The 25,964-nt window shown below is 38.6% G+C and overlaps 1 protein-coding gene across 7 annotated transcripts in view; it reads right to left on the bottom strand.

The window, feature by feature from the left end:
* The window catches only part of BMAL2 (basic helix-loop-helix ARNT like 2), a 121,954-nt gene that overhangs the window by 48,981 nt on the left and 47,009 nt on the right, over positions 1-25,964 (bottom strand). For all 7 annotated transcript variants that reach the window (XM_078449986.2, XM_078449981.1, XM_078449985.1 and 4 more), the window contains 3 exons: positions 11,860-11,901; positions 8,092-8,249; positions 1,480-1,559 (listed from right to left, as the gene is read on the bottom strand). In XM_078449986.2, coding sequence (XP_078306112.1) covers positions 1,480-1,559; positions 8,092-8,249; positions 11,860-11,901 — 280 coding nt within the window. The remainder of the gene's footprint in view (positions 1-1,479; positions 1,560-8,091; positions 8,250-11,859; positions 11,902-25,964) is intronic.

Raw genomic sequence — 25,964 nt, 5'->3', positions numbered from 1 at the left:
ATGTCTGACTCTTGATTTCAGCTCCAGTCATGAACTCATGGTCATGAGATGGAGCCCTGAGTTGGGCTCTGTACTGGGTGTGGAGCCTGCTTAAAATTCTCTTTCTTCTTCCCTCTGCACCACTCCCTCCCCCCCACCCCCCAATAAATACATACATACAGCTGCTCAAATAAAAGAAGGGCCTTTTAGGGGCGGCTGGGTGGCTCAGTCAGTTGAGCGTTTGACTTGGTTTCAGCTCAGGTCATGTTCTCAGGGTTCATGAATTTGAGCCCCATGTCAGGCTCTGCATTTACAATGCAGAGACTGTTTGGGATTCTCTCTCTCTCTCCCTTTCTCTGCCCCTCCCCTGCTCTCCCTTCCTCACTGTCTCTCAAAATAAATAAGCTTTTAAAAAATTAGAAGAGGGGCACCTCGGTGGCTCAGTTGGTTGAGCGTCCGACTTCAGTTCAGGTCATGATCTTCTGGTTTGTGAGTTCGAGCCCTCCATCGGGCTCTGTGCTGACAGCTCAGAGCCTGGAGCCTGCTCTGGATTCTGTGTCTCCTCCTCTCTCTGCCCCTCCCCTGCTCATACTCTGTCTCTGTCTCTCAATAATAAACATTAAAAAAATTTTTTTTTTTAATTAGAAGAAAAAAAAAGGTTAGAGAGGGAGGGAGCCAAAACATAAGAGACTCTTAAAACTGAGAACAAACTGAGGGCTGCTGGGGGGTGGGAGGGTGGGTAATGGGTATTGAGGAGGGCACCTGTTGGGATGAGCACTGGGTGTTGTATGGAAACCAATTTGACAATAAATTTCATATTTAAAAAAAATTAGAAGAAAAAGGGACAAGTGTGTGTATGTATATATATATATATATACACGTATATATATATATATATATACACGTGTATATATATATAAAGAATCTTTCTGCTTAATCATTCTGCGGCTTAAAGGCCAGGAGTCATAGCACAAGATCAAGACACTTATCACCTCCTGGGGGCAGGCAGGATAAGCCAATGACATGGCCATATTTTCCATGTCAAATAAACCTCTAGACCAGTAAATCTGAAAACCCATGCATGTGTAATGATGAGAACAGAAGTGTCAAAGCATCAACTGATAGCTCATAATAGTAACTGGCTAATGTTCAGAGAACAGAATCCTGAAGGAATAGGATATGAAGTAGATGACTTTGAAGGTGGTGGTGACGGGGGAACAGATCCCATGGCATAGGAGGTGAGTGCAGTAGGTGGTCTAAGTTTCGCATTAAAGACAAGCTTTGCTCTGTACATTGGAAAGTACCTACCCCGTCTCTACTTTCATCATCCCACGCTAAGACACGGTTACTTGTGCAACTTATTTTTGTATTAAGGGAAATGTGGTGTAATAGAGAGTCCCGTGTGTTTACAACTGGAAGCAAACTGAAGAAAGTCTGTGTCCTACTCAAGCAAAGTAGAAAGGACAAATGCAGCTTAGACAAATAGATCTCTTTACTTACCTTAAGGATTAAGTGTCTGAGCTCATTATCCTGAATAAATGAAGGTCTATAATTATCTCCTGCATAAGAATTAGTCATACCTAAAAATAAATCCAAAAGTTATGGAAAATAGTGTAGAGTTGGAAACGTAGTAAGTGCTCAGTGAACATTAGCACTGTTGCTCCTGCCAATATTGAAAATGGTATTTTCTCTTTTAGCACTAAGACCTTATTGTGATCATTATTTCATTATTACTAGATTAAAATGTCCTGCTTTTATGCTGTAAATTCTTAGAACTACTTATTCCCTTATACTTAGATGTGTAGACAGTAGGAGCTGTATTTAAAAAGAGTAATATCTCTAACACTACAACATGCAACAATATTCAACAATCTAGTTATTTCTGTAATTTCTTAGCTTATTAAAACTGATCATGTGAATTACCCCAAAGAGGAAAACTGTGGAATTTTAAACCATTTCTATGGATTCATAAAATTTTCCATATAGCTCTTTAAAAATCATAGGGAGACTTCTGATAATATACAAATATGTATAAAATATAAACGAAATAATTCAAGCCCTAAGCACAGAGTATATTGTATTAAAATAACTGAACAGCTGGCAAAATAAGGAATCAGCAGGTCAAAACCTAAGTCCAAGTTTGAATGAGAGAAGTAAGGGAAGCACCAAATCACATTTGCCCTGAAGGCATCTACCCACCTTGACAGGAGAAAGCCCTTTCTGGCCACAAGGGGGCGCAGGGGACAGTCCACCAAGCCTAGGTGCCCAGTCTCCAGATAACCTCCAGGCAAGGGTGATTCACAGGTAAATGAACTTTCCCTCCCTTTTCTTCTCAACATCCCTAACCCCAAGCCTTTTTCCTGAGGATTGCAAGAAAAGTTGCTTTTCCAAGAGAAAGATGGGTTAATGCCCTGAGAGGGTCCTCCCCTCTACCTTGAGATATTTTAACTACATACTGGTCCTTGGATGGATTTGCAGCTCAAACTCACAAAATACCTAAGTGATGGGGGAGGGGGGGGAGGAGGGAAAATAAAAAACACCTCATGGTATGATTTGATAACGTTTTCTCAGATTGGTAGCACCCTTATGAGCGTTGCATAAGTAAACGAAAACCTGTCAGGGGTACCTGGGTAGCTCAGTCAGTTGAATGACCGACTCTTAATTTTGGGTCAGGTCATGATCCCGGGGTGATGGGATCGAGCCCCATGTGGGGCTCTGTGCTGAGCATGGAGCCTGATTAAGATTTTCTCTCTGTCTCTCCCCAGATTTCATGCTCTCTTAAAAAAAAAAAAAATCTATTTTTCAGAATCTATCTTCTAGATAGGCCACCAAGAATTCCCTCAAACGATTTCTTGTTATAATTACTACACAGCAACCTGGTGGGAGGAAGTTGAGAAAGAGCTGAAAGATACAGACTGCGTTCCAGGCCAGGGTACAGCAATACATCAATTTGAGCAAAGCAGTGATATCTGCTTGCCTGGCTTGAAGCAAGGTTGGCAGAGGGATGCTGGGGAAACCCTGTCAGGGTAAATTGGCCAGAATAGGCGAGCCCTGACAGTGAGTGAGGACGTGCTCTTGAGAAAATGAGGGGAGCAAGGGCAGAGCTAAAGCTAGGGTGAGGTGTGTTAATAAAATGCATGCAGTGACATTCTGTACATGTGCCAATGAGGGATAATGAATTTGGATTCTCAGATTTCTGCTGGCAAAAACCAATGAGGAAACATGATTGCTCACCTTTATGACAGTGTTCATTAGGTTAAAATGATCAAAATCTCAGTAACTATTCCTCCCCCTCCTCCTCTTACCCCCAACTCCAACATGAGTAAACACTGTGCTTGTCCTTTATATATATTATTCTTTACTCTTAACAACGACCCTATCAGGTAAGTGCATTATCCCTGTTACAGATACAGAAGCTGAGGATTAGAATGTTAAATAATGGGAGTAAGTCACACAGCTCTTAAGTCAAAGAGCCAAGACGTGAACCCAGGAGGTTTACTTCTGGGACCATATGCATGCACCACTGTACCCTACTGGGCCCCAGTGTTATGATTGCACACATATAATGCCCACAGTTTCTCTGAAGGTACATGATGAAAAGAAGGGCTACTCTAAGTGTGGTCTGCGGACCAATGTCAGCAGCAAACTGTGGCAGGTGAGTACAGAAACTAAGAACAAGCATTTAGACGCTTATGGAATCGACACTGTTGTGGATCCCAGCCCTGATCCTTTTTCCAGTAATTAACTGTATTTCACAATGGATGGGAGTGGATAACACTTGTCCTCCACCCAGCTAATTTGAGAAGCACTGCTGAGAGTATAGTACAAAAAATTATTCTCCATCCTTCTGTCTTTAAAGTAATTATGTAGGGACCCAAATAACACGATCCACCTGCAGCCCTCTGATGATTCCGTGTCTAGGCTTTTGTGGTGTGAGCTGGGGGTATATGCTGGTAAATGCCCTGGAATGCAGACAGACCCAGTGGCCTTAATTCCTCTCACTTGTGGGCAGCACTGACTAAAGGGTATGCTCAGGATGTGCGAGGAGTACTTGATCACCGCATTTCAGCTTACAAGGGCCCAGGGCAAAAACCTGTGCTCCATGCCACAGAATCTGCTCTGGATTTAGACAGTGTCTCATCCCCACGGAGCTTCTATTGCTGCTCCTGTCACTTATACTTCCACTGTAGCATTTATCACACTAGGTTTTAATGATCTCTGCCGGGGTCTGTTGCTCTTGCTTACCGTGAACCCCTAGAGCATAGAGATCTTGCTTCCTTTTCAAGTTCCCAGCATAGACAGGAAGCTACTTGCTGCCCAGTGCATGATTGTTGAATTAATCGATAGATTTGTGGCTTTTCCCTTAGGTCCTCCTCCCTCAGGGCCTTACAAATGTGAAAATTGTTGGGTAATTTTAGGGTTGCAATCAAACGACCTCAGTTGAGCCTGCAAATGTTCACTGCCAAAAGACTTAAAGGAAATATTGCATACAACTTATGCAAGATCCAGTTGTGGGTAAAAGAGAATCTTATTTCACAACAGTTATGAAAATGAGACCTCCAGTCACACTCCCAAAAGGAAGCCTGCCAAGCAGTATCCCCACGCTTGTGCCATTCTGCATGGCATTGAAGGGATCAAGGCTATATGTTCTTTTCCCCACCGCCTGCTCTTCGGATCTGCACACAGTCAGCTAGTTGGAGTAGAGAAGCCACTGTTCTACCACATGTGGAAATCTAAGGAAGGTGATTGAAAGTACAATTTTTTGTTAAAGGGACTTCTTAGGCAGAAAAGAAGGGGCTATAACTAGAACATTATGAAAGAAAAATATTTCACTGGTAAAAACAACTATGTAGTGGGGCGCTTGGGTGGCTCAGTCGGTTGAGTGTCCGACTTCAGCTCAGGTCACGATCTTGCGGTCCGTGAGTTCGAGCCCCGCGTTGGGCTCTGGGCTGATGGCTCAGAGCCTGGAGCCTGCTTCTGATTCTGTGTCTCCCTCTCTCTCTGCCCCTGCCCCGTTCATGCTCTGTCTCTCTCTGTCTCAAAAATAAATAAAATGTTAAAAAAAAAAAAACAACAAACAACTATGTAGTAAAGGTAGTGGATCCACCACTGATAAAACTAGAATGACAGTTACAAGACAAAGGTAGTAAAATTATATCTATAAAAATCAAAGGATACACGAAATAAAAAAAGATGTAAACTGTGACATCATATATATAAAATGTGGAGAGGGGGAGTACAAATGTAGTGCTTTTAGAATGTGTTCAAAGTTAACTGACCGTCACCTTAATATAGGCTGCTCTATACTAGGATTTTATATATGAAACTCACGGTCACTACAACCAAAAACCTATAATACATACACAAAAAATAAAGAGAAATAAATCTAAGCATCACACTAAAGAAAGTCATCAAATCACAAGGGAAGGGACCAGAAGAAGAAGAAAGGAATGGAGAAGAACTACAAAAACAACCTGAAAACAATTTTTAAAATGCCAATATGTACCTATCAATAATTACTTTAAATGTAAATAAACCTAATGTTCCCATCGAAAAACATAGAGTGACTCAATGGGTAACAAAACAAGACCCAACTATATGCTGCCTACAAGAGACTCACTTCAGAGCTAAAGACACAGACTGAAAATGAAGGAATGGAAAAAGATATTCCATGCAGATGAAAGCAAAAGAAAAGATGGGGTAGCAATATTTATATCAACAAAATAGACTTCAAAACAAATAACAAGAAACTAAGAAGGCCATTACATAATAATAAAGGGAATGCTCCAACAAGAGGATATAAAAATTGTAAATACCTATGCATCCAACATAGGAGCACCTAAATACACAAGGAAAACATGAACATACATAAAGGGAGAAGTTAACAGTAATACAATAATAGTAGAGGACTTTAACACCCTACTTATATCAACAGATAAATCACCTAGACAGAAAATAACAAAACAGTGGCTTTGAATGACAGAGTACAACAGATGGGCTTAACAGATATACATACACAAAACATCCCATCCAAAATAACAATACAGATTCTTTTCAAGTGCACATGAAACATTCTCCAGGATAGATCACGTTAGGCCACAAAACAAGTCTCAATAAATTTAAGAAGACTGAAAAAAAAAAAAAAAAAAAAAGAACCTGAAATCCTATCAAACATCTTTTCTGACTACAACAGTATGAAACTAGAAATCAATTAAAAAAAGAAACCTGGAAAAACACAAATGTGTAGAGGCTAAAAAAACACACTACTAAACAACCAATGGGTCAACAACTCATAGAGGAAAGGAAAAAAATACATGGAGATAAATGAAAATGTAAACAATGGTTCAAAATCCCTGAGATGTATCAAAAGTAATTCTAAGAGGGAAGTTTATAGTGATACAGACCCACCTCAAGGAAGAAGAAAAATCTCAATCTAACTTTATACCTAAAGGAGCTAGAAAAAGAACAAACAAAACCCAAAGTTAGTAAAAGGAAGAAAATGATAAAGATCAGAGTGGAAATAAATGAAACAGAGACCAAACAAACAAACAAAAAATAAACAAACAAACAAAAAAAACAACCAGAAAAGATCAATGAAACTAGGAGTTCATTCTTTAAAAAGATAAAATTGTTAAAACTTTGGCCAGATTTATCAATAAAAAGAATCAAACAAAATCAGAAATGCAAGAGGAGAAGTTACAACCAACACTGCAAAATTGCAAAGGATTAAAAAAGAGTAGAACAAAAAATTCTATGCAAACAAATTAGACAAACTAGAAGAAATGGATACATTTCTAGAAACCTACAATCTTCCAGAAATGAATCAGGAAAAAAGAATCTGAACAATTACCAGCAATGAAATTGAGTCAGTAGTCAAAAAATTCTCAATAAACAAAAGTCCAGGGCCAGATGGCTACATCACTGAATTCTACCAATCACTTAAAGAAGAATTAATATCTACCTTTCTTAAATCATTCCAAAATATAGAAGAGAAAGGGAAACTTCCAAATTCATTCTATGAGGTCAGTGTTACCCTGATTGCAAAACCAGATAAAGACACTACAAAACAAGAAAATTACAGACCAATAGCCCTGAAGAACACAAAAATCCTCAACAACATACTACCAAACCAAATTTAACAATACATTAAAAGGATCATTCACCACGATCAAGTGGGATTTGTTCCAGAGATGCAAGGATGGTTTGGTATCTGCAAATTAATCAAAATACACCATGTTATAAAATGAAAGATAAAAATCATATGATCACCTCAACAGATGCAGGAAAAAGCATTTGGCAAACACAATATTTAGATAAACTCAGCAAAGTGGGTACAGAGGGAACATAACATAATAAATGCTATAAATGACAAACCCAGAGCTAACTTCATCCTTAGTGGTAAAAAAATGAATGCTTTTCCTCTAAGATCAGGAAGAAGATGAGGATGCTCATTCTTACTGCTTTTATTCACCACAGTACTGGAAGTCTTAGCCACAGCAATCAGATAAGAAAAAGAAAGAAGAGGCATCCAAACTGGTGAGGAAGGAGTAGAACTGTCACTATAAGCAGATGACAAAATACTATACAGAGAAAATCCTACAGACTCCACCAAAAAACTATTAGAACTAACAAATGAATTCAGTGAAGTTGCAGGATACAAAATCAATATACAAAAATCCATTGCCCCTCTATACACTAATAACACTAGCAGAAGGAGAAATTAATAGAACAATTGCATTTAGCATTGCATCAAAAATAATAAAATACCTAGGAATAAATTTGACCAAGGAAGTGGAAGAACTATACTCTGAAAACTGTAAGACATTGATAAAAGATTTGGAAGATGACACAAATGGAAAAACGTACTGTGTGCACTTCAGATAAAGCTTTTAGTGAAACCAAGATTTTCAATATCTAGAGTCGTGTTCTCTCCACATACAGAATATCAGCAAGTATCAAGATTGATGCCTATAAAAAACTGATGCCTATAAAGCTGAAAGACACATCTGTACAGAATCTCAGTAGCCAATAACAACAGAACGAATGAATCAAGTACTTTGATTACAGGGAGGACTTCACAAATCCAAGTGTGGAAGCCACTTCCAAACTCACCTTTTAAAGATCTCACGTGTTGGACAGCCATTCTTAAAACCGTCAGTTTGTCCAGTCTACGTGCCACGGGATTGCACTGAGGGATCATTGCAGACAGTTCTTCAATCAGGTTATTCATTTTATCTCTCCTCCGCTTTTCAGTTTGACTATGAGCTTCTCTAAGAAGGAAAAGAACCTCCTTTATTTTAACAATGAGCAGACCCACGGTTCCCCCAGAGGCACCAGCTGGAGCCAGAGGAGGCCCCCAAGCACACGCGATCCTAGCTCCCAACTCTGGCCCTGCACTGGCAGTTCAGGGAAGAGGAGGGCGCTGCTGAGCACAGGGACGGTGCCCATTCACGGAGCTTTCACCCCACCAACTACTCCTGCTCCTTCCTCCCTATCTTATTTCTGCAAGCCTTCAAGAATTAAGATGTGTCTGAGAACCACGAGGGTAGTTTTATAACTTCCTGTCTTCAGAGGAAGAGTTGAGTAGCCTTCCATTGCAGCTCACTCCTCCCGGGTATTATCATCAGCAGTTATCGGCATCTTTTTTTTTTTTTTTTAATGTTTAGTTTTGAGACAGACAGAGACAGAGAAGGGGAGGGATGGAAAGAGGGAGATGCAGAATTCCAAGCAGGCTCCAGGCTCTGAGCTGTCAGCACAGAACCCAACACGGGGCTCAAACTCATAAGCTGTGAGATCATGACCTGAGCGGAAGTTGGAAGTTTAACCGACTGAGCCACCCAGGAGCCCCTGCAGTTATAAGCATTTTAAGGTCACTCTCTTCCACAGCTCCTTCCCATGGGGCTACAAGTGTGTGCAAATCTCTCCATCCGGGGGGGCGGGGGGAAACAACCTTTTCCCAATTCTAGGGATTTTTTTCCTTGCCATCTTCCCTTCTCAGCCAGCTTCCTGGGAAGAACACCATCTCCACTATGTCTTTCACTTCACAGGCTTTCCATCTATTAAAATCAACCTCCCACAGACACTGACCCACTGAAACTATTTCTAGTGTCCTTATTTTATGCAGTTCCTTGCTGATCCCTGACTTGAATTTGACAGTACTGACATTTCTTATTCTTTTTCCGGCTTCTGGGACCATTCCTGCTCCTCCATCCTCCTGCTCAGCTCAGTCCCCTTAGTCTCTTTATCAGCTCTTCGATCCTTAAACAGTGGTGTCCCCAAGATTCCCTGTTTGGCTATACTCTTTCCTCACCTTACAGCTTCACCCTGAGATACCTCCTTTCTGCAAAGACTTTACAATTGTACATAAGCTGCTTACTACGAAGTCCCTACCTCATTCATACCTCACCCAGGCCCCGACCTTCAGAACTTGAATTACACACCTATGTGATTCACAAGCGCCTTAAGCCTCAAGTAATCCCACACTGAATACATTCTTTGCAATTTGCCCCATGTTATTTCTCCTTCCTCCATTACCCCTGATTTACTCCTTCTATAGAGTTTATCTTGGTTGCTGACATCACTAGGGTCATTCTAAACCCTTCCTTCTTTACTCTGAGGAACCACATAATCACAAATTCCTATAGGTTCTAGTTCTTAAATATGTCTTCTCTTCCTCTCCATCCATCGGTCGCCACCTTAATTCATTAGGCAATAGCTCACTGCACTATCCCCAAAAGCCTTTTAACCTGCTATACTTTCTAGTGTCTTCCTCTTCCAGTCTATACAAACCGCCGCTTCCAAAGTTATTCTAAAACAAATGAAGTCATCGAATTCCTCCGCATAAAGCTGCTAAATACATTTCCACTGCCTAAGAGGAAGAGCCAAACTCCCTAATGACATCTCAAGGTTCACCATGCCCTGGCTTGTGCCCTCAGTCAGTTCCATCTCTGCATGCTTTCCCTACCTCTCCAAGTGTTATTTAGTAGCAACGCCAAATGACTTGCTAGTCCTCAAACATGCCAAGTCCTCTCACATCTCCACTGACTTGCTCTTTACTAGGCTTAGAATATCCTTCCCTTCTATATTCATAGAAAAATCCTACTTCTTCAAAACCCAGCTCGGTTATTCTCCCGAAAACTTTCTATGACTACTGCATGATTAATCACTTCCCTCTCTCCACTACCTCAGTACCTTTTATACTGTTACCATATGTCACCAAACCTAAGCCACCATCTGTTGGAAATTCAGTGTTAATACATCAGAAGGCAAGAAAAACGTTGCCAATTAGCAGGAAGATGCCATTGATAAGACATTTTACATAGCTGGGAAAATGTAGGGGAATAATGTGGATCTTACATTTCAAGAATTAGGCTATTTTACTCTTCACGCTTAACTGTAAGCATTTGTCTGTTTCTCTTAGAATACTCAGATCATGGCAACTCCAGAATTTCCACGTAAGAAGAGTTTTCAAAGGACAATCTGATGGGTAAGAAGTAGGAGACTTGCTTGGAGCTATTTCTATAACAACTTTATTTTCTAAAAATTTTTTCATGTTTATTTTTGGGAGCAAGAGGCAGACAGAGCGTGAGTGGGGGAGGGGCAGAAAGAGAGAGGGAGACAAAATCTGAAGCAGGCTCCAGGCTCTGAACTGTCAGCACAGAGCCTGATGCAGGGCTCAAACTCATGACCCACGAGATTATGACCTGAGCTGAAGTTGGACATTTAACCGACTGAGCCACCCAGGCGCCCCTACGGCAACTTTAAATTAGATGAAAGAAAATGTAATTTTTCTACATAAAAGAGTGGGGGAGGGGAGAACACTGAAGGAGGCTGATGGAGATAATACTTCCCTCTCCCCCAACCATTCACACTTGGGTAATGCCATTCCTGGAACAAACTATGTCCTTTTGAGTGAACGGGATGGAATTAAAATTATATGTGTATTCACATAAAATTTAGTTATGCACTCATACTTTGGTCTATTCACGAGTAATTTTTAGATTAAAATTTAATGGTTAGAAGAATGTTATAGTTATCCTCATGTTAGAATGATCACCTCTTGTTTCTACGGGTATTACCCACCAGCACGGACAACAGCAATGGACAGAGATGCCCGATGCCACGGCTGTACAGCAGACAGGGTGCTCTCAAAGCTGTGGGTTAGAGACAGGTGAGGACAGGTGGGACCAAGGCCACTGTGGAGAACAATGAATGATGACGATAGGAACCAGGGAACCCAGAGGAAGGCACAATAGCTAGCATTTGAATAAAGTTCTTTTCTTCAAGGAGATGCACTTGACAAGACATCTGGACGATCCTATGAAGGAAAGGCATGCTTCCCAGAGGCTGGTGCTCACTTCATAATGGAGCAGCAGGGCTCTGGCTCTTAATTCTGTGTACTGTTATTGCCACTCTGACCCATGCCAGAGTTTTGTAAATCACATCAAAAGCCAGAATAAATGAAGAAAAAGCAACACTGAGATGCGGCCAGGTGGCCAGATCTAGAAAAATTTCTGTTGATGTTGAGACTACGTTGAAACAACTGACAGAGAATTTTACGACGATGAATTCCTAACCATCAGAAGCTCCTCATAAGTAATCGTTTGTTTATATTTTGTTTATATTTGTTTATATTTGTTTATATAAGGAACCCACTCTTCTCTAGTGCTTAAGGGAAATATTTTAATAAACAGCTCTTGTAAGAAAAATTTAGAGGCATCTTAAGACAAAATGTTATTCAAGTAGATAGAAAAGAAAGTAGATAGAAAAACCTCATATTCGTGAACCAATTCTGTCTTGATGTTGCCTTTCACTTTGGCTAAAGGTTTGCATGTGCAGCCTTTTCCACCCACCACGTGCCAATCTCACAATTTAATGTACCTGAAGGACTTCATTTGTACGTGTTGTTCACCATCTTCCTTTCTACAAAAAAGCAGGATAAAATGTCAAACGACATGAAACAGATTTTATTTAATTCTTGAAAGAGAAATAAATGTGAGATTAAGTACCATCATCCTAATTCCTGTTCAGTGTTTAGTTACGAATGCTACCCTGAGCTCCTAATGACCAGAAATGATTATCACTGTTGACACAAACGGTGGTTCTCCTCCCGAGGCTACAGGCACATGATCCCCAACAGGGCGACAGCTGACAATGAACAATAATTGGTGCTCTACTTAAAAATGATCTCATGCCAATCCTGAGAAATAGAATTTTAATATGAATAATGTTAAATAGAATAATTTTTAAACAATTGATGGCTTTACCAAAAATTTTATGGCAGCTGTATGAAAATAGCCTAAAAATGAATTAAGAATTTCAGACCTTTAAACAAAAGGAATTTATTTTGTTAAAATTCATCTGGATGATGAAAAATATCACTGAAGATTAGAAAGTCTGATCACTTGCCAATAACATTAATATTCACAGTAGCAGGGCGCCTGGGTGGCTCAGTCGGTTAAGCGTCCGACTTCAGCTCAGGTCACGATCTCGCGGTCCGTGAGTTGGAGCCCCGCGTTGGGCTCTGGGCTGATGGCCCAGAGCCTGGAGCCTGCTTCCGATTCTGTGTCTCCCTCCCTCTCTGCCCCTCCCCCGTTCATGCTCTGTCTCTCTCTCTGTCTCAAAAATAAATAAACGTTAAAAAAAATTAAAAAAAAAAATTCACAGTAGCATATTCCCTAGCAGACTATACCAAATGTATATACATGTGTGGGAATATATACATACATGTATGTTTGTGTATGTATGTGTATGTGTTATTCATTAAGAAATGGAGTCACCAGACCACTACTAAAATGAAATATACTGATGGTGACAGAATACTTTCCACATTAAAAAATCATGCAGGCTGAGTAGTTTTTAAAATATATATATTTCAAAGAGCCTAAATGTCCATCAACTGATGAATGGATAAAGAAGATATGGTTTATATATACAATGGAATACTACTTGGCAATGAGAAAGAATGAAATCTGGCCATTTGTAGCAACATGGATGTAGCAACTGGAGAATGTTATGCTAAGTGAAATAAGTCAGGCAGAGAAAGACAGATACCATATGTTTTCACTCATATGTGGATCCTGAGAAACTCAACAGAAGATCAGGGGAGAGGAGAAGGGGGAGGGAAAAAAAAAACTTACAGAGGGAATAAGGCAAACCATAAGAGACTCTTAAATACTGAGAACAAACTGAGGGTTGATGGGGGTTGGGGGGGAGGGGAAAGTGGGTGATGGGCATTGAGGGCACCTGTTGGGATGAGCACTGGGTGTTGTATGGAAACCAATTTGACAATAAATTTCATATTAAAAAAATAAAACAATAATAAAATGGAAAAAAAATAAAAAATATGTATTTTAAGAAATATATTTCCAAATGTATCAATACAAACAGACAAAAAAAACAAAAAACTCTTAAATACAGAGAACAAACTGGTGGTTGCCAGAGGGGAAGTGGATGAGAAGATTGGCAAAATAGGTGAAGAGAATTAAGAGGTACAAAATTCCAGTTATAAAATATAAATAAGCCACAGAGATGAAAAGTACAGCATGGGGAACATCATCAATAATATACTAATGTTATGTGGTGACAGATAACTACATTTATGATAGTGAGCACTGAATGTGTGAATTGCCAAATCACTATGTTGTACACCCAAATCTAATATAACATTGTATGTCAACTGAACTTCAATAAGGAAAAAAAAACTTAAATGAGATTTAAAAAATATTCAATAGAAAGTGATACACACAGAAGTGTAAAAAACAAAAAACAAAAATAAGCCCAATATAAATATGACTGAGACTGCAAAGAATGCCAAACAATAGAACAAAATAAACATTAAAACTATAATTCCAGAACATTTTTCTAAAATTTGGAAAAAATCCCGGAATTATATATTGAAAGGATACCATAACCATGTTAGCATGGCCAACAAGGAATCATAATTAAAACTACTTTATTTTTCTTTAAAGTTTATTTATTTATTTTGAGAGAGAGAGCAAGCACGTGCAAGCGAGGGAGGGGCAGAGAGAGAAGAGAGAGAGAATCCCAAGCAGGCTTGGTGCTGAGAGTGCAGAGCCCAATGTGGGGCTCGAACTCACAAACTGTGAAATCAAGAGTGGGACACTTAACTGAGCCACCCAGGTGCCCCATAGTTAAAACTACTTTAAAGAAAAAAAAAATCACTGGACAACCAGGCAAAAAGGCTAAGTCACTAATAAGGAAAAGAAAACAAGATTGTTAGTCGATTTTTCAACAATTCTTAGTGCCCAAATTTAAGATACTCAAGGAAGGGAAATATGAGTCCAGGATTTTATATCTACCCAAATTGACCTCCAAGTACAAAGCTGCAAACAAACTATTATAAACTTGCCAACTTTCAGGCTACAATGATCCCATGAGCCCTTCCTAAAGAATCTATTAGAAATGGACATTCAGAAAACCAAAAGAGTGAAAGACAGCAATATAAGAATCCATGCTGATCATTAGATATAAATACACCTGTAGAACAAAGCTAATCCATGGTTATAAAGGAGAGAAAGAAAAAGAGGCAAGTTGTTTTCTAAAAATACATATTTAAAAAATATATTTCCAAATGCATCATTTTTCAGGGGGGACTTGAAAAACTCAGAAGAAAGTACCCATAATATCACCTGGAAATTATCATAGTTAGTATTTTACTGTCTCCTTCCAGTCTTTTTCTTAAACATGTATCTAGATACATACAGAAAACAGCTTTGACTATTTAATTTAGATATGGTGTGTATGTGTGTCTAGTCTATTTATGGAGATGTGTGTTCCATATAGAAACAGAATATATACTATATATGGAATGTATAATATATAGAATATTACATATAATGAATAAAGTTCAGATAATAGTGTATAATTTTTTATAGCTTGTCTTATTCACTTAACATTGTAACACAAATATTTCCCACACCATCAGATATTCTTGGGGAAAAGGACTGAAAATGATTAAATAGCCCATTGGTTAGCTAAACCATAATCTAATCATTTTCTATTACTGGATATTTCAATATTATAAATAATATAGCTAATACTATTGTGGTGCATGCATATTTGATTATTTTTCCCATGATAACCCTTCAGAAATACAATGTTATGGATAACTATTTTAAGGTTTCTGATTCATCTTGCCAAATTTCCCTCTTGACTCAACAATTATCATTTTCCAAGTTTAGCTTACCTTTGAACTATTATATTTATCTGACATATTTTGAGTTTTTAATATTTTCTTGCTTAAAAATTCATTCTCTCTATAGAAAAATTAGTAAACTTTATAAAGAGATGCTTATAAATATGCCAGATAAAAAGAGCCACTAAGATAAAAACTTAAGGGATGCTTTTCCTTCTCACTGTCTAAATAAAAAATAGCTTTCATAGTTGTGGTACTGTGTCAAAAATATTTTAAAATACCTAGGAATAAACCTAACCAAAGATGTAAAAGATCTGTATGCTGAAAACTATACAAAGCTTATGAAGGAAATCAAAGAAGATACAAAGAAATGGAAAAACATTCCATGCTCATGGATTGGAAGAATACTGTTAAAATCTCAGTACTACCCAAAGCAACCTACACATTCAATGCAATCCAAATCAAAATTGCACTGGCATTCCTCCCAAATCTGAAACAAACAATCCTAAAATTTGTATGGAACCACAAAAGACCCTGAATAGTCAAAGTAATGTTGAAAAAGAAAACCAAAGTGGGAGGCATCACAATCCCAGACTTTAGCCTGTATTACAAAGCTGTAATTACCAAGACAGTATGGTATTGGCACAAAAACAGACACATTGACCAATGGAATAGAATAGAGAACCTGGAATCAGATCCCCAAATGTATGGCCAACTAATCTTTGACAAAGCAGAAAAGAGTATCCAATGGAAAAAAGACAGTCTCTTTTGCAAATGGTGCTGGGAGAACTGGACAGCAACATGCAGAAGAATGAAACTGGACCACTTTCTTACACCATACACAAAAACAAACTCAAAATGGTTGAAAGACCTAAATGTGAGACAAGAAACCATCAAAACCCTAGAGGAGAAAACAGGCAACAATCTCTTTGACCTCAGCCACAGCAACTTCTTACTTGACACATCTGCGAAGGCAAGGGAAGTAAAAGCAAAAATAAACTATTGGGACCTCATCAAGATTAAAAGCTTCTGCACTGCAAAGGAAACAATCAATAAAACTAAAAGGCAACCTATGGAATGGGAAAAGATATTTGCAAATGACATATTAGATAAAGGGTTAGTATCCAAAATCTATAAAGAACTTACCAAACTCAGCACCAAAAAACCCCCCAAATAATCCAGTGAAGAAATGGGCAGAAGAATGAATAGACACTTTTCCAAAGAAGACATCCAGATGGCCAACAGACACATGAAAATATGCTCAACATCACTCATCATCAGGAAAATAACAAATCAAAGCCACACTGAGATACCCCTTCACACTGGTTAGAGTGGCTAAAATGAACAAACCAGGAAACTATAGATGCTGGCGAGGATGTGGAGAAACAGCAACCCTCTTGCACTGTTGGTGGGAATGCAAACTGGTGCAGCTGCTCTGGAAAACATTGTGAGGTTCCTCAAAAATTAAAAATAGAACTACCCTATGACCCAGCAATAGCACTACTAGGAATTTATCCAAAGGATACAGGAGTGCTGATTCATAGGGGCACATGTACCCCAAAGTTTATAGCAGCACTTTCAACAATAGCCAAATTATCCAAAGAGCCCAAATGTCCATCAATTGATGAATGAATGAATAAAGAAGATGTGGTTTATATATACAATGTAATACTACTTGGCAATGAGAAAGAATGAAATCCTGCCATTTGCAGCAACATGGATGGAACTGGAGGGTATTATGCTAAGTGAAATAAGTCAGTCAGAGAAAGATAGATATCATATGTTTTCACATGGGTGGAACTTGAGAAACTTAACAGAAGACCATGGGGGGAAGGCAAAGGGAAAAAAATAGTTTCAAACAGAAAGGGAGGCAAACCCATAAAAGACTCTTAAATACAAAGAACAAACTGAGGGTTGATGGGGAGGGTGGGGGAGCGGGGAAAATGAGTGATGGGCATTGAGAAGGGCACTTGTTGAGATGAGCACTGGGTGTTATATGTAAGAAGTGAATCACGGAAATCTACCCCCAAACCAAGAGCACACTGTATACACTATATGTTAGCTAACTTGACAGTAAATTACATTAAAAAAAAAAAAAAACAAGGAATTCGTAACCAAAGATTATATATATGTATATATTTTTTCACATATGTTATCTGATTCTCACATTTGAGAATCATGTAGTTGTCACCATCCCCATTTTACAGAGGATGGAATTGAGGCCACTAAGGTTAATGACTGCTCAAGGTCATATACCTAACAGGAGGCTGGTATGTCTTCCATTAAGCCTCTCCTGTTGCTGTCATCATTTCCAGTCTGCTCTGTGATTGGTCTCTGAAGCAAAAAACTAGGTTAGATTAAGTCAGCTTCTTTTCTCTTTTCCCCTTTTAGTCTAACATCATACTTAGGGAATAAAACAGAAAATAATTTTACAGGTGAATGATTTTCTTCCTATTGGTCTGGAACTGTATATACATACACATTACTTCAATTTCAAAAGACAAACTTTAGCTGTTATGAATCATGCTTTTTTTTGATTATAGATGTTTTGGCGAATGAACTCACTCACTGAATTCACCTCTTTGGTGAAATCCCAACCTACTGTACTTACGAAAGCCAAATATACCACTATTTCATGGTCCCTGGTAGAACAGGAAAAAGGCATGATTGTGTTAGCCAAACAATTCACTTCTTGTTTGCAGCACAAACCTAGGCAATTAGTAAATTTGCTATCTATATTTTTTTCTCCGTACTGGCATTTGGTCTATAGTCATATTTTTGCATATGGATTTAACAAGCTTTCTGATATCAATAATGTTCGCATTATTTAGATGCACTTTCTTAGTGTAGCATCTTATATGACAGAGACGTAATTTTTTTCAAAATACAGTGCAAGTTTTCCTTAAAAACTACTTTAACTGCATTTTGAATGAAATGTAGGCCTTCTCCCTACATCAAACAAAGACGAATGAAATTGGGAGCAAATACAATCCAAACATCTCCCCGATTTGCTTCGCTCCATGCCTTCCTCTTTTGAAATCCCTCTTCCTTTGGTTTCTGACATACTCCTACTTCAGAGCCATGTCTTCTCACATTTGTGGTAGGATTCCCTCCTTCCTTTACTGTGTCTAGGCCCAAGTACCCCCAGAGTATATCCTCAGCCCCCAAGTCTTCCCACTCCACACATCTCCCCCAGTGACTGCATCCATGCCAATCCCTGCACTTGTGTCTGTACATTAATGATGTGTGAATCTCTTTCTCCAGACTAGGACTCAACCCTGAGTTCCAGACCCTCACATCCAACTGCCTACTTGAAGATCCCAGAAATAATACATTCTCATTGTGTCCAAAACTGAATTCATCATCTATCCCTCAATCTCAACATATAATACCATCCTCCATGTAGGTAACCAAGTCAGAAAACTTGTTGGACACTTCTTGCACGCCTGCTCTCCCTAAACAACAGTCATTAATTCTCTTTTAAATGTGTCATAATAGGTCTCTCCCTTTTCATGTCCTGCTGTCCAGAGCTACTCTCTTAGACCAATGCTCAGAAAACAACCCCTAGCGAGAACTTCTCAGCTATTTTCTCTGCCTGCTGGATTTTCCCCTTTCAACCCATCCTTCATGCTGTTTTCCACAATGATTCTCTGAAGATGTAACTCTGCTCCACTTCGCACCTGGTAGGATAGCTATATTCTTTTTAAAAGTGGAAAATAACAAGTGTCAGCAAGGATATGGAGAAACTGGATCCCTCGCACTTTGCTGGTGGGAATATATAATGGTACAGCCACTGTGGAAAACAGTTGTGGTTCCTCACAAACTAAGCAGAATTACCATATGACCCAGCAATTCCACTCCTAGGTATATACCCGAAGGAACTTAAAGCAAGGACTCAAACAGATATGTGTACACCAATGTTCATAACAGCATTATTCACAATAGGCAAAAGATAAGAACAACCTAAATGCACAACAGATGAATAAACCAAATGTGATATATGGCAACCCCTGGGCAGAGCACCCCAGGACCCCTCCCTGCCCAGGTACATCACCTCTCCAAGTCACTCTCTGTACAGACAGTCCTGGAACATACTTGTTTGCACCCACTTCAGCTATCCTACCAGGACACTCACTGTGTATAGAGCTGAGGGGTCTCCTGGTCCACATACTGCCTTAACTCTAGTCATCCCACCAGGGCACCCCCTGCATGCAGTGCCCCCAGAAACCCCAGCCTGCACTCACTTCAGCTGTCCTGCCAGAGAGCCCTCAGTGTACACAATCTGAAACACTGGCCTGCATCTTCAGCTTTAGCTGTCAGGACAGGGTGCCCAGTGCATGGAGAGCCCTGGGATCCCACGACATATAACCACTTCAGCTTCAGCTGTCCTACTAGGGTGCCCTCTTTGTGGAGAGCCCCAGGACGCCCCGAATAAAACCCACTTCAGGTTCAACTATCCTGCCGAGGTTCCTTCTGGGTGTAGAGCCTTAGGAAACTCCTGCATGAACCCACTATCCTGCCAGGGCACCTGCTGCATGAAGAGCGCAGGGACTGCACTGACCCGTACCCACTTCAGCTATCCTGCCAGGGTACCCACTGTGTGGAGAGTCCTGGGACACCCAGCTCATGTTAGACACATCTCCAGCCAGTGAAAGCCACCAAGTACACAAGGTCTACATAGGGAATAACACAAGACAATTACTTCAAGTTTAGAAGTAGTTATCTGCCTAATTCATAGAAACAAATATAAGAAGTCAAGTGAAATGGGGAGATAGAGAAATATACTCTGAAGGAAAGAACAAGACAAAAACTCAGAGAAAGGACCTAAATGAAATGGAGGTAAGCAATATACCTAATAAAGAATTTAAGGTAATTATCATACAGATGCTCACTGGACTGCAGAGAAGAGTAGATTAACTCATTGGGACCTCAATAAAGAGATAGAAAATGTAAAAAAGAACCAGAGTTGGAGAATATGATAACTGAAATAAAAAAAAATATATTAGAGAGAATCAAAAGTTTAGAGGATGCAGAAGAACATATCAGTGATCTGGAAGACAGAGTAATGAAATGCACATAAGCTAAAGGATAAAAAGAGAAAATAGCAATAAATAAATGAAGGTAGATTAAGGGATCTTTTGGACAGCATCAAGTGAAAAAACATTCTCATTATAGGGGACCTAGAAGAAGCAAGAGAGAGGGAAAAATCCTATTTGAAAAAATAGCTGAAAACTTCCCTGACATAGAGAAGGAAATAGGCATCCAGGTTCAAGAAGCACAGAGTTCTAAACAAGATGAACCCAAGGAGGTCCAAACCAAGACACATAATAATTAAAATGTCAAAGGTTAAAGATTAAGAGTGACTTGGGGTGCCTGGCTAGCTCAGTCAGTAGAGCACACTACTCTTGATCTCAGGGTCATGACATTTAAGTCCCACACTGGGCATAGAACCTACTTAAAAAAGAGAGATTTTTTTTTTAAGTTTATTTATTTATTTTGTGTGTGTGTGTGTGTGTGTGTGTGTGTGTGAGAGAGAGAGAGAGAGAGAGAGAGAGAGAGAGAGAGAGAATGTGGGCGGGGGAGGAACAGAGAGAGAGGAAGGGAGAGGGACTGAGAGTGAGAGAGAGAGAGAGAGAGAGAGAGAACCCCAAGCAGGCTCTGTGCTGCCAGCCCAGAGCCTGACATAGGGCTTGATCTCACAAACCATGAGATCATGACCTGAGCCAAAAATCAAGAGTTGGATGCTTAACTGACTAAGCCACCCAGGCACTCCCAAAGAAAGATTTTCAAAAGCAGCAAGAGAGAAACAAAAATTTACCTACAACAAAAACCCTAAAAGGCTATCAGCTCAGTTTTCAGCAGAAACTTTGTAAGCCAAAAGGGAGTGACATGATATATTCAAAGTAAGATGGAAAAAACTTACAACCAAGAATACTCTACCTGGCAAGGTTATCATTCAGAGTTGGAGGAGAGATAAAGAATTCCCCCTCCCTCTACCACCACCAAAATGATTTTATTACCACAGAACTAACCTTATAAGAAATGCTAAAGGAAATTCTTTAAGTGGAAAAGAAATGGTCATTAGATGTTAGAAAATTATGAATAAAGATACAAAATATGACAGCATATACATAAAACATGGAGGAAAGAGCAAAACAAATCTTTTTTAAGAATGTGTTTGAACTCAAATGACCATCAACTTAAAAAGAATGCTATTACTTAGGATGTTATATATGAACCCCATGGTACCACAAACCCCAAAACTACAATAGACATGAAAAAAGAAAAAGAAAGCCAAACATGATGCTACAGAAACTCATCAATCACAAAGAAAGACAGCAAGAGAAAGAACTACAGAGAAGAACTACAAAAACAACCAGAGAAAAAAATGGCAATAAGTACATACCTACCAATAATCAGTTTAAAAAAAAAATTTTTTTTAATGTTTATTTACTTTTGAGACAGAGAGAGACAGAGGATGAACGGGGGAGGGTCAGAGAGAGAGAGAGGGAGACACAGAATCTGAAACAGGCTCCAGGCTCTGAGCTGTCAGCACAGAGACCGACGCGGGGCTCGAACTCACGAGCCGTGAGATCATGACCTGAGCCGAAGTCAGACACTTAACCGACTAAGTCACCCAGGCGCCCCTACCAATAATCAGTTTAAATGTAAATAGCCTAAATACTGTAATCAAAAGACATAGGGTGGCAGAATGGATAAAAAAACAAATGCTGTCTACAAGAGACTCACCTCAGACCCCAAAACACATGTAGACTGAAAGTAAAAGGATAGAAAAAATATTCCATGCAAATGGAAGTGGGGGGGGGGGGGGGGAAAGTCCAGGGTAGCAATACTTCTATCAGACAAAATAGACTTTAAAATGAAGACTGTAACAAGAGTCAAAGAAGGCCATTACATACTGATAAAGGGCTTAATCCAATAAGAGGATATGTTGTAAATACCCACACAACCAACATAGGAGCACCTAAATAAAGCAAATATCAATGGGTAGATCATCCAGGCAGAAAAACAACAAGGAAACACTGGCTTTGAACAACACATTAGACCAGATGGACTTAACAGATATACACAGAACATTCCATCTAAAAATAACAGTATACACATTGTTTTTAAGTGTGCATGAAACATTCTGCAGAGCAGATCACATGTTAGGCCATAAAAACAAAAGTCTCAATAAATTTCAGAAGATTGAAATCCATACCATGCATGTTTTCAACCACAACAGTATGCAACTAGAAATCAATCATTAAAAAACAAACAAACACACAAACACATGGAGGCTAAAGAACACTGCTAAACAACCAATGGGTCAATAAAGAAATCAAAGGGAAAATTTTTAAATACACAGAGAAAAATGAAAATACAATAGTCCAAAATCTTTGGGACGCAGCAAAAACAGTTCTAGGAGGAAAATATAGAGCAATACAAGCCGATCTCAAAAAACAAAAACAAAACAAAAAGAAAAAAGGAGAAAGAAAGCAAGCTCAAAAAAAAATCTAACCTTATGCTTAAAAGAACTAGAAAAAGAGAAACAAAGCTCAAGGTGAGTAGAAGGAAGGAATTAGAAGGAAGGTGAGTAGAAGGAAGGAAGAATAAAGACCAGAGCAAAAACAAATGATAGAGAGACTAAGAAAAAAATAGAAAAAAAAATCAATAAAACTAAGAGCTGGTTGTTTGAAAAGATAAACAAAATTGATAAACCCTGAGGCAGACTCATCAAGAAAAAAAAAAGAGAAAGGACCCAAATAAAATCAGAAGCAAAAGAGGAAAAATAAGATCACAGAAATACAGAAGGATTATAAGAAAACACTACAAAAAATTATATAGCAAAAATTATTGGACAAGCTAAAAGAAATGGATAAATTCCTAGAAATGTACAATCTCCTAAAACCAAATCAGGAAGAAAGAACATGTGAACATACCAACTACTAGTAATGAAATTGAATTGGTAATCAAAAATGACCAAAAAATAAAAGTTAAAGACCTGATGGATTCACAGGTGAATTCTACTAAACATTTAAAGAAGAGTTAATACCTATTCTCAATCTATTCTAAACAGAAAAAGGGAAGCTTCCAAATATATTCTGCTAGGCCAGCATTACCCTGATACCAAAACCAGACACACACACGCACACACACCCACACACAAACCCCTACAAGCCAATATCTCAATATCTCTGATGAATATAGATCCAAAAATTCTCAACAAAGTATTAGCAAACTACATTCCACAATACATTAAAAGGGACCACTCACCACAATCTAGTGGGATTTATTCCAAGAATGCAAGGATGATTCATTATTTATAAATCAATCAACATGATAAACCATATCAACAACACTAAGGATAAAAATCATATGATCTCAATAGATGCAGTAAAAGCATCTGACAAAATTCAACATCCATTCATGATGAAAACTCTCAACGAAGTGGGTTTAGAGGGAACACACCTCAACATAATATAGGCCATATATGAAAACCCAGAGCCATCATCATACTCAGTGGTAAAGAACTGAGAGATTTTCCTCTACAATCAGGAACAAAACAAAGATGTCCACTCACCATTGTTATTCAACTAGAAGTCCTAACCATAGCAATCAGACTAGAAAGAGAAATAAGAGGCAATCATATCGATAAGGAAGAAGTGAAACTGTCACTATTTACAGATGACTTGACATAACATAGAAAACCATAAAGGCTCCATCAAAAAACTATTAAAACTAATAAATTTAGGGGCGCCTGTGTGGCTCAGTTGGTTGGACAACCAACTTTGGCTCAGGTCATGATCTTGCACTTTGTGAGTTCGAGCCCTGTGTCAGGCTCTGTGCTGACAGCTCAGAGCCTGGAGCCTGCTTCAGATTCTGTGTCTCCCCCTCTCTCTACCTCCCCTGCTCACACTCTGTGTCTCTCTGTCTCTCAATAATAAATGTTTAAAAAAAAACTAATAAATTCAGTAAATTTGCAGTATACAAAATATACCAAAATCTGCTACAGTTTTATACACTAATAACAAACTAGCAGAAAGAGATTTTAAGTGAACAACCCCATTTAAAATTGCACCAAAAAGACTAAAATATCTAGGAATACACTTAACCAAGGAGGTGAAAGACCTGTACTCTGAAAACTATAAGGCACTGATGAAAGAAATTACAGATGACAGAAATAAATGGAAAGATATTCCATGTTCATGGAATGGAAGAATTTATATTGTTAAAATGTCCATGCTACCCAAAGCAATCTAAAGATTCAGTACAATCTGTCTCAAAGTACCAAAAGCATTTTTCACAGAACTTGCACAATCCTAAAATTTGTATGAAACAACAAAAGACCCTGAGTAGCCAAAGCAACCTTGAAAAAGAACAAAAGTGGAGGTATCACAGTTCCAAATTTCAAGATATACTACAAAGCTATAATAATTAAAACAGCATGGTACTGGCACAAAAACAGACACATAGATCAATGGGACCAAATAGAGAGCCTGGAAATAAACCCACCATTATATGGTCAATTTATCTATGACAAATTAGGCAAGATTAGGCAATAGGGAAAAGAGAGTATCTTCAACAAATGGTTCTGAGAAAACTGGACCTCTCTAACACCATTCAGAAAAATAAACTCAAAATGGATTAAAGACCTATATGTGAAACTTGAAACCATTAAAATTCTATAAGAGAACATAGGCAGTGATTTCTCTGACATTGGCTGTAACAATATTGTTCTAGACATATCTCCTAAGACAAAGGAAACAAAAACAAGAATAAACTATTGGGCTACATCAAAATAAAAAGCTTTAGTGCAGCAAAGGAAACCAACAATATAACAATTGTTGTTATATCACGGGAGGAGATATTTGCAAATGACTATCTAATAAGGGGTTAATATCCAAAATATATAAGGTATTTATACAACTCAACACCCAAAAAGCAAACAATCTGATTTAAAAAATGGGTGAAGATCTGAATAGGCAGTTTTGCAAAGACATACAGATGGCCAACAGACACAAGCTAATCACTAATCATCAGGAAAATGCAAATCAAAACCACAATAAGATACCACTTTCCACCTGTCAGAATGACTAAAATTAAAAAGGTAAGAAATAACAAAAGTGTTGGCAAGGATGTAGAGAAAATATCATGCACTATGGTGGGAATGTAAATTGGTATAGCCACTGTGGAAAGCAGTATGGAAGTTCCTCAAAAAATTTATAACAGAAATAACATATAATCCAATAACTCCACTACTAGGTATTTACCCAATAAGACCAAAACACTAATTCAAAAAGATACATGCAGCCTTATGTTCACTGCAACATTATTTACAATAGCCAAAATATGGAAGCAACCTAAGTGTCCATCAATAGAGAAGTGGATAAAGAAGTGGCATACACACACACATTAGAATATTACACCACCAAATAAAAGATGAGGTCATTTGCAACAACATGGATGAAGCTAGAGGGTATTTTGCTAAGTGAACTAAGTCAGACCAAGAGAAAGACAAATATATGATTTCACTCATGGGGCACCTAAAAAACAAAACAAATGAATAAACAAAAAGTAGAATCAGACTTATAAATACAGAGAATTAATGGTTGCCAGAGGGAAGGATGGGCAAAATGGGTGAAGGGGTGTAGGAGATATGGACTTACACTTATAAAATGAGTAAGTCATAGGAATAAGTGGCACAGCATAGGGAATATTGTCAATGATATCGTAATAGGGATGTATGGTGACAGACTGTAGCTATGTGATAAGCACACCATAATGCATAGAGAAGTTGACTATGTTGTGCATCTGATACTAATGT

The sequence above is a fragment of the Panthera onca genome, chromosome B4 (genome assembly GCF_046562875.1).
Source record: "Panthera onca isolate mPanOnc1 chromosome B4, mPanOnc1 haplotype 2, whole genome shotgun sequence".
In the NCBI taxonomy this organism is placed as follows: Eukaryota; Metazoa; Chordata; class Mammalia; order Carnivora; family Felidae; genus Panthera; species Panthera onca.
The sequence above is the reverse complement of the archived record's forward strand: the minus strand, read 5'-3'. Positions and strand labels throughout refer to the sequence as shown.